Genomic DNA, 15,087 nt, shown 5'->3' with positions numbered 1-15,087 from the left:
TCAGGGGAAAACAACCTAACCATTAGGGGAAAATATTCAAATATGTGCTTGTAGTTTTTCAATTTTAGCTATGAAAAAGCTACATAGTATTGGGGGGAGGGGTCTGAGAGCTCGTTTACCTTAGTTACCTTAATCCGGAAAGTCATTGGTCACCATTTCTCAGGATTTTTATTTTATTTATTTGTTTTGTTTTTTATAGAAAATTAGTAACATTTTTCAAACGGCTCTATTTGAAATCCGTTCAACTAAATAGAAAAGAGTGGTTTCTGTCACATGATTGAGTGTTAAAAGTGTTCTTGAATTTCATTAGTTTATATTTGTAATGTATTTTTGAAAGGACTCTGCCCTGTATGATCCGAGGAAGATATCCCATCTCAATGATTACTCTTTATTGCGATTATAGCGTTCACCATTGAGGGTGTCATCAGGATATAATGGTTACAGTACGAAAAGGTAAAACTGCTTTACTGAAAACACGAAGTAATGGCCTTGGCCCTTTGCTGGGTTTGCCCTCTTGATATTCCTTTTCCCCGTATTAGTGGCTTCAGCGATTTCCTTTCAACGTCCTTGTCTGTCACAAATATCTTATATCTTATTGTGGCGATAAAAAAACCCACCACAAATAAGAAGCAGGGTTTCTTAGTGCCCTTAAAGTTCTGAAGGTGTTCGCTGTATTTTTCTTATTCCTAGTTTCTGGAAACTGTATGAAGGACTCTTTGCAGACTGGCTAAAGGAACAATTTCAACCTCTTTCCGACCTAAGGCAATTCGGGAACCTCAAATCCACTTCAACTTCTAATTACTTCTTCAAGTTTTGAAAGCCACTGGGAAAGCTTGAAAAACATAATTCTTGCCTAATTTAATTTCCATTGATCCTTTTGCTGCAATTTCTAGCCTTTTGCTGATGTGCTGCAATAGCGGCAACCCAGCAAAAAGCCAGCAATGTCCATAGTAACCGAAATCTTATAAACACGTTTTTTTTATGGAACTGTCTAGTGAGAAACATTTTGTAATAAAAGCCAATTCAAGTATAAAAATTAGTATTCAGGTTGAAGTAAATAGCAGTTTTTTATTATGGAAAGAAATTTTGAAGTTAAAAAAAGAACCTGATTCTCTCAGGCATGACAAATCAAACTACACCATTGAAAATGTTTTTTTTCACACCTACTTATGGACTACTTGCATGTAGGCAACTAAATGGCATTGGAGTAGGGTACCATATGACACCAAAATGGTTCTTTAATGTTTTTAGTATTATTTCCAGAGTGGAGAACATGGGCACCCATAAGGGGGGGGGGGCTCCAGCTCCTGCTTGGCTGAATGACGCTGCCTTATATTTGTATTAATTTTTAAAACTTTTTCCACAAAATAAGTTTTTCAAAGAAAAGTGATAGCTCCATTAAGCCAAAAATGGGCAGAAATATGGAATAAATCGCCGAGTCAAACTAAAAAAAAGCAAAAATTAACATTAATAGGGCTGACAACCCCCATGCCTTCTCAAGAACAGAACATAATTTAGCCTTTACTGAAGAAACAAAAAAGAAATGGCTGTGGATTGTCAGTTTAATATACCCATACTTATATTTATTCCTTAAAGTCTTAAATTTTTGGTATTTATTTAAGTACAAAAAGGAAAATATTTTTGCTTTCAGTAAAACGCAAAATGTGTTCTGGTCTTGGGAAGGCATGGGGGTTGTCAGCCCTACTAATGTTGATATAAGAATACTAATGTTTGTATAAGAATCTATAGTTTGGCTTGCTATTTGTATGCTGGGAGAAACTTTTTCAACATTTTTTAATCCTGACACAAATAGTATTTTTTAATTTAATTTTATACCTACTCAAGTTGTCTTGAAAAATAAAACTTAATATAATTCCCAAAAGATTCTATCTATGCTCTTTGACAACCTGAATACACTTTCACTCTATTTATTTATTTAAATTATAAGAGCATAAGTAGTAACAGTAGTATCCCCGAAAGCTTCAACTTAATACCCCCAATCGTTCTCGATATATTGCTAAAGTGTCTTATTGGCAACCGCAAACACAATACTTTTTTATTTTGTTTTAAAGCAGCATTAGCATAATGGGACAATTGCATAATTGTGGGCAGTTGATATGCCCAATATTCCTAAAGACATAGTTGCTGGACCGTTCTACTATGCTGAGGAAAATAGTTATCTCAAGATTTTGACTGGGTGTGTTCGGGAAATAAATCGGCTTGAGAGACGCGCTGATTGCCCTCCAATCTCTTTTTACTCTTAGAAAGGACACTAGAACTTTTAATTTTGAATCGAATTAGGTTCTTTAAATGTTTCAATGATATTTGTAGCTATTATGAGTGGTGCTTCCATGATATTGCTTATATGCCTTTTTGAAAACCTGCATGCAGACAGTTTTTTCGTTTAATTGGAACTCCCTCTGAATACTTCCTAAAAGTTTCACCTTAATACTCTTAGCGTCATTAGTTACAGTAACTGTAGTGGTAGCATTAAAAATATGCATATAATGCCTTCTGGCTAGTTCAAAATCCTCACTACTTACTCTTAAAGGTCTAACTTAATAATATAAGTTATTCTTGAGATATTGCTTTGTCACCTTTTTCAAAGTCCACATGCTCATAGTTTGTTTTTATTTAGTTCAACGTCAACCTAAAAATATTTCTTATATTTCATTACTGAAGACATTGTTATATTTTCTTTTGACTATTTGGTTACAAAATGGCTATCTCACAATTTCGATCGACTGTGTTTGGGAAAAAGAGGATATCAGAGAGAGGGGGGGGAGTATTTTCTCTCCATCACACTTGACTCTTGGAACTATAACTACACATTTCCAATCAAATGAACATCCTCTAAAGTTCACACGACCACCCCTTCATAAAAACCTTACATTCCCCCAGGGCATAACTTACAACCCTTACCCCCATACTCTGGGGGTTGTGTCAACCCCAAAGGCCGTGTTATGAGATCTTTGGACTATTTTGAATACGTGGCTATCTAAAAATTTCTATCGGATACATTTGGGGAAAATGAGACGTGGGGGGTATTGCTGCCCTCCCATAAATTTGAATCTTAAAAATGGCACTTAAACTTCTGATTTCCAATCCAAAGACCCCCTCCGAAGTTTATACAACCATCGTTTCAATAAAAACCTTATATGCCCTCGGGGCATAGCTTACAACCCTTGCCCTGAGGACTGTGGGGGGAGGGTCTCATCCTCAAAGGTATAATATATCGTCTTTTAAACTGTGTCAAACAAAATAACTTTACGAAATTTTAATTGGAAGTGTCCGGGGAAGTGATCGGCGTGGAGGAGGAGAGAGGGGCTGGTTGCCCACCATGAGTTCTTTCTGAATTTACTATGACATTACTTTCTATAATAAGTGCCCTGGCCTAAAATATTAAAAATAAATAATATATTTTGCCGCCCCCCCTTAAATTCAGCCTATGGGCGCCCATAGTGGAGAAGGCTAGTAAACATAAAATTAACCATTGAAATCCTGTTAAAATCCTTAACTGAATGTTTACAATCGTCCGTAATGGTTGTAGTAGTAGCAGCAATCTAGCAAAGACTAAACCGCGACCCAAACTAATCGGAAACTGCCTTGTGGTCAAAATACCTAATTGACGCCAATTCAGAACTTGTAAGTATTATATGTTATTATGTGTATGTAACATCATATGTTATTATATATTATATGTTACTATATTATTATATAAATTAAATGGAATTATAGAAAACATTTTAATTATGGAAACAAAAGTTTAACCATGTTGAAAAGAGCCTGACGCACCTCAAACTTGATGTGCTCTCAAATCGAGTTGCTCTCAAGTGAACCATTGAAAACCTAAGACAATTGTATTTTTGCATTGTTAGAGCTTATGTGCCCCCCTATAAAGATTTCGTATGCAGGAGTTTGGTGTTTTCAGTAATGCTCTAGTTTTGCACAATCCTAGAAACGTAGGAAAACATCATTTGATGGCTTTTGAAGTATTTTAGCCCAAATTTTTTGTAGGGTCACTTTTCTTCCTTTGTGTTTTGTATCCTATCCACATACTTCTAATTTCTATAGTTTTTCACAGACCTCATACCTCTAGTTTTTCATAATGTGCCTTTTTTACTCCTTGTATAATCCACAATTTCTTTTCAACCACAATCAATATGTCACTGATTGGGTTTGATTCCATATATTTTGCCAATATGTGATGATCCAAAATAATTCCCAGACATATGGTAATTCCTCAAAATTCAGTAAGTTTCTCATGTTCCTCAGCCATGTTCCTCGGACATGGCTCAGACATGGCTCAATGGCCATGTTCCTCAGACATGGCTATTAGTGCCCGTAAAGAGAAGAAAACACCAATACCAACAAGGGTCATACTGATGAAAAATTAAACCAGAAAATTCAGCATATCTAAGGAAACTTCCGAGCTTCCGAACTAAGCATATTTAAGTTCTGAGCTCATTTACGCAAAAACACAAAACTTCATTCTGTTTCAAAAAGAAAGAAGGTTGTAGAAACGAGCTTAAATGTTGTTCTTTTTCTTTGTTCTTTTTTTTAGGGGTTTTCATATCAATCCTTTGTTCGTAAAACATCTAGAAATGGGTCTTTTAGAGAGAAATCCAAACTTCAAGCGTTTCCTCAAAGTTTTGAAGTATTTTAGCTGAAATAATTAGAAGAGTTAAAACGATTGTTGCAGTATTTCAAATATACGTTTCCGGAGAATAGAATTGTATGTGCTTGAATTTAAATCGTCCATAACTTTCTTTTTATGTATTCATGAAGCGTTCAGATAAAGATAGAAGTGGGGATTTATCAATGGCGGAATTCATTATCTATTTAAAGGAACATGAGAAAAATTTATAGCTTGTGTTTTCGTCTATTGATAAAAATGAAGATGGTGAGTATGCTAGCTTTGTATCTGAATGGCATATGGCTTTATCTAGATGGGTCTAAATCAGAGATGACTCTATCTAGATGGGTCTATTTTTTCAAAATTAAGATTCCAGAGTACAGTCAGCCGAAGGGTGCACGTCCTGCACGACTCACCGAAAATATTTCCATGCTCCACCGGTGGCGCCTGTGCCCCACGTTGGGAATCGTGGGTCTAAATTAAAAGGAAAAGAATATATGAAGGTCATTACTCTTCAGTCTTACTACAATAAGTTGAGAAAATACCCCTTTCGTTTACTTAGACATACTATAGGCGTTATTGGTTTTATTGGTTTTAAGCTCAGACTGCGTTATTGGTTTTTTTTAACGTTATTGGTTTTATTTATAATCTTTCAAATCTGGAAAGATTTTTGCCAGAGACTGGAAATATTGAGATTTTCTTCTGTTTGATTGTTGTTATGTTTAGAATTAACTTGGACATTAAGTTATGTACTTAATACCGAATTTGAACTGGGTAAAGATGCTAGGCCTACACTAAGTATCATTTATTGAAGATAGTGAGGTCAGCACTATCATACCAAGAAGCATCTCAAATCAACTGCTCAATTTTTGTAAACACATAATTGAGATGAATAAAATTTTATGATTAAAAATAGAAGAAATAGGTACTGATCCGCTTAAATTTTGCATGTACTGAAATTGGATCTCCTAATCTGTTATAGTGATACCGGTCATACGCCTCGTTCTTCATTTGATGTATATAACTTATAGAACTCATGACTCTTCCTTTGTCTCTTACTGAATTGCACCGCACCACTTGATGATTCGCCGCAGCACTTCTATCAGGTTGAACCTCACGACCTGACTAGATATCCTGGTCATTCTGTTTGAATTGCTGGGCTCCAGTTTGAAAAAATAAAACAGTTTATCCAAAGCCAAGGAGAAAGAAGCAGTATTATTGGCCAAATGAACTTCTTTTTATTGGAAGGAAAATCAATATTCAGGTGTTCCAGACAGATAAGTCGGTTTAATATCACCTACGACAAAGAAGAATGGAAGTTGTTTATAGGTTCATTGGAAGAGAGTCTCAAAGCCCTCAGGTTTATCAAGAAAGCCAGTATGCATTTAAAGCAGTAAATCCCAACTTATTTTGGGCCATGCTCCACATAGGAATTTCTAAAATCCTGATGCCCCCTCCCCCTCTCGTGATATTTAAATTTTATTGTTTAATATTTCACCTGAAGGAAGCTTAAAAGGCTACTAACTTGGTATTATTTTTCGGGTCGTCCTCTAAGCTATATTTTATGCCAATGAAGAATATTGTCTGTAAAAAACACCTTTTATACATGCATAACTTCATTGCGATACTATCATGTATCCTTTTCGTTCTTAAAATACGTTTGAATGTAATGTCATTCACAAGAATTTTTTTTTTCTAAATTAAGGCTCTGAAATATTGTCAGACGAAGGGTGCAATTCCTGCCCATGGCCCACCAAAATATTGCCAGGCCCCACCGGAGGGAGCTGTACCCCGTGTTGGGAATCATGGGTATAAAGTACTGTTTCTATTTTGTCAATGTGTACGTTTAAACTCTGCACGATATGACCCGGGGAAGATATCTCATCTCAATGTGCCTTCTCAATTACCTTCTTTATTTTGATTATAGGCCACTATGCTTTCAGTTATCAAGGCCATTCTTTTAGGTGGCAGTTGTTTCAACTGTCTCTGCAGAAATTCTCCAGGTTTTCCAACAGCACATTTTTGGATAGATCAAGGTGACTCTTCTCTGAATGTAAACTTAATAAAAAACTTAAATAAAACAAGTGGGCCGTTGTTGAAAGGAAAAAGTAACATTTTAAAACAGACATTTCCAAAAGGAAAACAGATTAAGCTGTCATTTTAAAAAACAGAAAGGAATATTTTTGAAACAGGTAAAGCCGACCCTTTATGAGAAGAAAATTAGCCATTTCCGACCATTATGTGAATTGGTTTCTGTCAATTATGTAAATTGATTTGGCCATTACGTAGATCAGCTGTGGATATTATTGATTGTTTACAAAACTTTGTTGAAATAGGATATTTCTGAGTTTACCTCCATATTATTGCATCGTCCTGTTGATGAGGTCAAAACCTATGCTTGTATTTTCTTGGGATTCGACGTAAGATATGATAGTCTCTTATGGTAGTGTCATCCCCAAAGGCATAGTTATTGTACCTCTAAACCATACTAAATCAAATGGCTACCTCAAAATTTCGATCAAATATCTTTGGGAAAAAAAAGGCTGTACTAGGGGGCTAATTGTTAATCTATGATTATTGGTTTTACAAGATCATTCCTGGGTAATTAATATTAATAATAAAAAATGAATAAATACGCATCCGTGATCTTTGAATTTCACATTATTCTAGATAGGAACTTGAAACCTCTAAAACACGACTCTGATCTGTCAAATCTGATGGTGTGATTTTCATTAAATTCAGTTGAAATTTTGCCCCCCCTCCTTTTTGAATTATTGAATTATTATATAATCTTATTTCTGGTCGTCTCTGGAATAATAAGGTACTGCTCTTTTTTTATTAAAAAACTTCGTTCTTGGAAGTAGTTTTTTGAATTGATTCCTTTCTTTTTTAATTAGCATAATCTTTTCCATTAATTTATAAAAAAGTAATGTTTGAACATCTGCTTAAGAATAAAGATTTCGGCTTGCTATTTATATTTGGGACATATAATTTACTACAGAATTTTTTATTAGACGGAAAGAGGGAACATTATTCAAATGGCTTAAAAATGTACTTAATTTTCGACCTTCTATAGGGTGGAAGCCATCCTGACCTGAATCATGTTTGTAATTAAATTAAAATAAACAAGTTTTTTTACTGAAAGTAGGGAGCGACATTAAAACTTAAAACAACAGAAATTATTCAGTATAAGAAAGGGGCTGTCCCATCCTAAACGCCTCGCTCTTTACGCTAAAGTTTGACTCTGTGTCACAACTTTATTTTTTAAAACAGTAAAAAACTTTAGCTTAAAGAGCGAGGCGTTGAGGAGGATACAGACCCTTTCATATACAGAATGGTTTCTGTTCGTTTTAGGTTGTAATGTCGCTCCTTACTTTCAGTTTAAAAAAACTTGTTTATTTTTGCACGATACGACAGATACGATACGATCGAATTTTGTTCGAATCACAAACCCCTGAACTACAAATGCCGTTTAATTAGAATAGATAGCCCTTTTGAAAGTACTAAAAAATTTTAGCGTAAAGAGCGAGGCACTTACTAGGGGGTGATCCCCCTTATATACGTAATGATTTCTGTTCATTTTAAGTTTTAATATTGCTCCTTGTTGAAAAAAAAAACTTTTTTTTCATTCAATTTCTGATGGTTTTTTAAATAATGCTGAAAAATCCGGCGCCCCCCTCATAGAAGTGCCCCTTCCCTTATGAAAAAATCCTCCATGGAAAGATCCTCCCACGTAACCCCCTCCTCCGACCCCCCCTCCCCCACAAGTAAAAATCACTCCTGAAAACGTCTGTATACTTCCCAATAACCAATACCATATGTAAACAATGGGCAAAGTTCATAACTTGCAGTCCTTCCCCCGGGAACTGTGGGGGATGAAGTCATCCTCAAAGACATGTTTATTAAATTTTTGACTATGCTGAACATAATGGCCATCTCAAAATTTTGATCAGGTGACTTCGGGAAAAAAATGAGCGTTGTAGGGGGGCTAGTTGCATTCCAATTTTTTTGGTCACTTAAAAAGGGCACTAGAACTTTTAATTTAAGTTAGAATGAGTCCTCTCATGATATTCTAGGACCACTGGATCGATACGATCGCCTCTGGAAAAAAAATGCATCTGTGATCTTTCTTCTGGCAAAAAAATACAAAATTCCGAACTTTTGCAGATTCCTCTTTCAACATTTATCTGAAGTCACAAGAAGAGTGAGCAGTTTGTCCATCAAATTGTACTTTTGTAGGAGTCTACCCTACCCCCACCTAAACAATGATTCCGCCTCTCTCATTATAGCTGATACGTCATTACAGATCATTATAGCTGATACGCCATGACGTCATGACGCCATGACGTTACCATAACAATACAAAAATGATATTAATATGGTTTCATCCAAGCAAGCTACATACATGTAAGTTAAAAAAATAATACTACACAAGAAACAGAGATAACATCTTGAAAAGAGAAAAGCAAAGGGAACAGACCAGGATTATCGAGAAGTAAAAATTAAGGAAGCAAAACCACAGATCAAGGAGCGTTATCACAATGATAAAGTTTTCTTGATATTAAGGATTGAGATCATTAGATTGAGACCCACTTACTCTTGGATATTCCGAATATAATTATTGCAATTTTTATTGTTGTTATTTTTAGTTTTTTGATTAGCATTTGAATTGCATTTTGTTATTTGATTAGGAATAATACCTAATCACAGGTTCAAACGGACTATTGGATTGAAGTCCGAAATTCCGCTTTGAAATTCCTGTTGCAATTCACATTAGGATTAGAATCAAACCGCCACATTAGGATCGGGGAGGAGACAAGCACTGGGCAGGCATCTGGCCAGCTCGCACACATCAACTGGGGAGAATTCCAAGTTACTACAGTACGTTACCTTACAGTGATTTGATCCTAGATCTTTTGAATTTGAATGGATGTCGTTAAGCCACCGTACTACCGGTGACCGATAGTCAAGGTGAATTATTTTCTTTGTGATTATAATGAAGCCATAGAAAAATCGGAGAAAGATGGAACCCTGGATTATTTCTGTTGCAAATAAAACAGGCCTCATTTTGAAGGAAATTACTGCATCTAGTCGCTTTTGTAAATAATTAAAATTTTCAGGATTTATTCTAGTTTCAATTCACCAATCAAATTTTTTGTTATAACGTACTGACAAAGCTATGTATTCTTAGACCCCCCCTTATATCATTTTTTACTTTGAAAAATTGGTGGAATTTCATCCACGTAAGCGTACTCTTTTTCAATAATGTCTCAAAATGAATAATCTTTCATAATGTAGAAATTTCGGTGGCTCAGTCGCATAATTTAGTGACTTTTAGTTTTTAGGTATCCTAATGGGAGCCGTTATCGTGTTTTTAAGATAGTAAAGTTTCTTAAACCTCTCTCTAACTCCAAGGGTATAGTGTCTTCATATGGTATGTCCACTTTTTCTTAAGTACGGAAATTTGTCTATCCATCAATAAAGACAGAAATAAAATTATACTCAATAATACTAATAATAAAGATATCCTGAATAATAACAAAAAGAAAGTCAACAACATGTGTTTTTAAATTTCCGTTTTCCTTTCAACAAAGCTGTGAAAAAAGTACATAGAACAGATGGGAGGAAATTCAAAAGTTTTTCCATAGTAATTACCTTTATCTGGAATCTTATACAACATTTCCTTCCAGGAGAAAATCTTTTTCGGGGAAATATAAGCCAAACTAAATCCAAACTTCTACAAACTTTAGTTTGCCGGAGCATACTTCCGAGCTTGCTCAGGGGAAAACAACCTAACCATAAAGGTAAAATATTCAAATATGTGATTCTAGTTTCCCAGTTGTGGCTATGAAAAAGCTACACAGTATTGGGGGGGGGGGGAACTGAGAGTTCGTATTACTGACCTTTATTTTTTATAGAAAAGGAGAGGTTTCTGTAACATGCTTCAGCGGTAAAGTTTTTTTCATTATCATTGGTTTATTTTTGCAGAGTATTTTTGAAAAGACTGTCCGGTATGATCCAGGGGAGATATCCCATCTCAATTGCCTTCTTTATTGTGATTATAGCGTTCACCATTGAAGTTGTAATCAGGATATCCTGGTTGACGTACGAAAAGTTAAAACTGCTTAACTGAAAACACGAAGCAATGGCCTTTGCCTTGTGCTGGGTTTGCCCTCTGGACATTCCTTTTCCCCGTATTAGTGCCTTCAGCTATTCCCGTTCAACGTCCTTGTCTGTCCTTTTCAATAAGCGTACCAACTCCGGGCAATCGCCACAAATAAGAAGCAGGGTTTCTTAGTGACCTTAAAGTTTTGAAGGTGTTCGCTGTATTTTTGTTGTTCCTAGTTTCTGGGAACTGTATGAAGGACTCATTGCAGACTGGCTTAAGGAACAATTTCAACCTCTTTCCGACCTGAGGCAATTCGGGAACCTCAAATCCACTTCAACTTCTAATTACTTCTTCAAGTTTTGAAAGCCACTGGGAAAACTTGAAAAACATAATTCTTGCCTAATTTAATTTCCATTGATCCTTTTGCTGCAACTTCCAGTTACCTTGTTCGGGTTTTGGAAGCCACTGGAAAAACCTGAAAAACCTACTTCTTGCCTAATTGATGCTTCCCTATATATAAACTTGCGTTATATGAAGCAAATTACACTACTTTAGACGACGTTAGGGGGGGGGGAGATAATAAAAGGTAGATAATATATGAAGGTCATTACTCTTCAGTCTTACTAGAAAGATTTTTGCAAGAGACTTTGGAAATATTGAGATTTTCTTCTGTTTGATTGTTGGTATGTTTAGAATTAACTTGGACATTAAGTAATGTACTTAATACCGAATTTGAACTGGGTAAACATGCTAGGTCTATACTAAGTATAATTTATAGAAAATAGTGCGGTCAGCACTATCATACCAAGAAGCATCTCAAATCAACTGATGAATAAAATTGTATGATTAAATTTTTTTTTCTAAATTAAGACTCAGAAATATTGCTAGACAAAGGGTGCAATTCCTGCCCCTGGCCCACCAAAATATTGCCATGCCCCACCGAAGGGACCTGTACCCCATGTTGGGAACCATAGATATAAAGTATTGTTTCTATTTTGTCAATAGGTACGTTTAAAAATCTGCTGTGAAAACCTGGCCCTTGTTCTCCATAAAGTCAATCCATCGACCCCAGTTCAACCGCTTGCGGTAATATGTGTTATATCCATGCTTCTTGGTGTTTTAGTCGATATACAAAGTTCTGATAGCTCATTTGTTAGTGGGACAACCATAATAAGTTTCAACATTTGATAAGGTAGTAATGAGCAGGTATCAAAAAGTTTGTGGTAACGAACTGTAAGTAAGGAGCGATACGGCTCAATAGTAACCAAAACTCTAAAAAACAGAATTTCGATACCAAAAAAACATTAAAAGAATCAAAGTTTAACGCTGATTTCAAATATATAAGTTTATTCAAGTTTAGTCTTACCCATCAAAAGTCACGCGCCTGAGAAAATTTGCGTTATTTTCTAAAAAAATCAGGAGGAAACAACCTCTAAAAGTCATAGTACCCTAATGAAAATCACACCATCAAATTCCGCGTATCAGGGAACCCTACTATCGAGGTTTCAAGCTCCTACCTGCAAAAATGTAGAATTTTGTATTTTTGGCCAGAAGAAAGATTACGGATGAGTGTTTTTTTTTTTTTTTTTTTTTTCAGGGGTGATCGTATCGATTCAGCAGTCCTAGAATATCGTGAGAGGGCTCATTCAAACGGAAATAAAAAGTTCTAGTGCGCTTTTTAAGTGACCAAAAAAATTGGAGGGCAACAGGGCCTCCTCCTGTGCTCATTTTTTTCCTAAGTTCATACAGCCAAAACTTTGAGGTGGCCAATTTGTTCAGCATAATCAAAAACATACTAAATACGTCGTTGAAGATGACTTATTCACTCGCTGGTCCCGGGGGACGAACTGTAAGTTATGAACTGTGCCCATTGTTTAAGCTTTCATTTTAAAAAACAGAAAGGAATATTTTTGAAACAGGTAAAGCCTACCCTTTATGAGAAGAAAATCACTCATTTTCGACCATTATGTGAATTGGTTTCTGTCAATTATGTAAATTGATTTAGCCATTATGTAGATCAGCCGTGGATATTATTGATTGGTTAGAAAACTTTGTTTAAATAGGATATTTTTGAGTTAACCTCGATATTAATGTATCGTCCTGTTGATGAGGTCAAAACCTATGCTTGTATTTTCTTGGGATTCGACGCAAGATATGATAGTTTCTTATGATTGTATCTTTTTCAATGTCGATGCAGCCATAAGCTAATTTGAAGTATCTTTTGTTTATAAAGTTTTACTAGTGTCGTTGCTATTTTTGTTTCTTTATCTAATGGCTTTCCCAATGTTTTTAATTACTCAAATATGATAAACAGCTGTAAGTCCTTAATAAAGCTTTGACTTATAATTTGCAAAAGTGGCATTTGCTTGGGCAAACGAAATTTAAAATTCTATTGTTGGGTTAATTGCACACTGGTGCAGGGTTGCCAACTTTTTGGTTCATGAATGTGTCCCCGGAGCATCCAGAAATCTGTCACTTTTAGCTAAAATGTGTCCATCTTGAAATCTCAAAAACTAGAGGTGATTTTTTTCCTGTTGTATTATTGACCAAAAGACGCTTTGTAAACCTCTTTCAAAATGGCCAGTTAACATAAAAAATTAAATAAAAACTTAAAAATCCATATAAAATATTCATAAATATGACTTAGTGTGAAAGCACGAAACTCATTTAAATATGTAAATCCCTTACTTTGGAGAGAATCTTCTACGTAAGACACCTCTCGCAAAACTTGGATGCTCAAAAAAGCATTACTTTGAGGAAAAGTGACATTTTGCTTATCAAAATATATATCCAGTTGAGAGCGTTTTGTTTCATGTCATTAGTTTACAAAACATGTCTTTTTTATGACCCAAGTTTCTAAAATGTGTCAACTTTTTCGCCTTTTATGTCATTGTGTCCCGACACTTGGGAATGTGTCCTTTTGACATAGAATGTGTTCAGTTGGCAACCCTGCACTGAGGTTGCTTTTTAACCAGTTTGAGTCATCATAGTTCATTTAGCTCTCTCGGTTCTCTACCAAATTCTGAATAGTCAATGAATAAGCAATAAATCGAAATTATTTTGTTCGTTCCTTATATCTGATAAATGCTCGTTCAAGTACGCAAAGGTTCCAAATTAAAAACTAAAGACTTTGGCTCTCTTGTTCCCACATAAAATGATTCATGTGGCTATTTCTTGCTCCTGCAAATATTACTCTTTTGGTCATGTCGCTTCTGGAACATAGGGTTTTATTCTTTCCTTATGCTCCTACTACACTTAACTCTTGTGGCTATCTCTCGCTACCACTAAGCGTAACTCTTGCACCTCTTTCTTGCTTCTATGTGACTCTTATGTCTCTCTCCCTCTCGCAAAACCTGATGTTTGTGGCTTTTGCTCCGACAAAGCATCTCTCTTTTAGATTTATTTTTTCTGCAAAATATATCTCTTATGGCTCTTTCTTGCTCCGACAAAATCTTACTTGTTGCTCTCTCTCGCTCCTGTCAATATCTCGTCATGGTAGCTCCTTTTCTAGTTTTCTTTCATTTTTTTTCTTTTCTTTTTTTTCAGCTTTTAGAGTGTCATTATTTAATAGACTACGTTAACCATTTGTGATAAGGTTTTCGCAACCCCATGCGAACAAACTGGCTTTATTTGTACGCACATAATTCTAGTGGAGGCCCATTGGCTAGTTGATTGACTCAAATCTCTCAATATACGCATAAAAAGATTATCAAAATGTGGAAATAGCAAAATGGTTCCGCTTACATGAATATACATTGAATAACTAATCCAAATTCTTATAGTTTCAACACCAGTTTACCTAGTAAAAAGGGCAAAGAAGGAGTGTGCTCAGCTATGTTGGTCTCAAGCGGCATGGTATTGCAACCATACCGTTTGTAGTATTACTTAGCAGTAGTAAAATATTTTAGGTTTTGTCTATGTATAAAAACTAATAGAACCGTTTAAAACAGCTTCTTTTAAATAAACATTGCTACTAACAACTCATCTCAGCACCAAGCCGCCCGAGGCCAACATAGCTACGCACGCTCCTCCTCCATCTCAATCTATCCAAAGCCTCTCTCTTTACACCCTCCCAGAAACTTCCCATTTCCCTTAAATATTTCCTTATATTATCCTCCCACCCCAACCGCAGGTGGAATGAAATGAAATGACAAGAAGTAGGTTTGAAAAGCCTGTATTAACAGTAATTTAATTTATATATTTTCCGCTAATACTATGTTTATCTATATTTTTACAGATTTAAAATTCAAAAGACATAACTGTTTTTTCAAGCTCGTATCTGAAATGACTTAAAATCCAAGTTTATTGCTCATTCGTAGAAATTTAATTCTAGAGTTCTGCA

The 15,087-nt window shown here is 35.4% G+C and overlaps 1 protein-coding gene across 1 annotated transcript in view; it reads left to right on the top strand.

Annotated features, from left to right (window-relative positions):
- SCaMC (Short Calcium-binding Mitochondrial Carrier) overlaps positions 1–15,087 on the top strand; it is a 111,349-nt gene that overhangs the window by 29,852 nt on the left and 66,410 nt on the right. Inside the window, 2 exon segments of the mRNA XM_089088048.1 lie at positions 4,638–4,649; positions 4,789–4,903. Coding sequence (XP_088944174.1) covers positions 4,638–4,649; positions 4,789–4,903 — 127 coding nt within the window.

This window comes from Artemia sp. Qi Xiang Cuo, chromosome 1 (genome assembly GCF_049724085.1).
Source record: "Artemia sp. Qi Xiang Cuo chromosome 1, ASM4972408v1, whole genome shotgun sequence".
Lineage (NCBI taxonomy): Eukaryota > Metazoa > Arthropoda > Branchiopoda > Anostraca > Artemiidae > Artemia > Artemia sp. Qi Xiang Cuo.
This window is presented reverse-complemented; position numbering and strand designations above follow the sequence as displayed.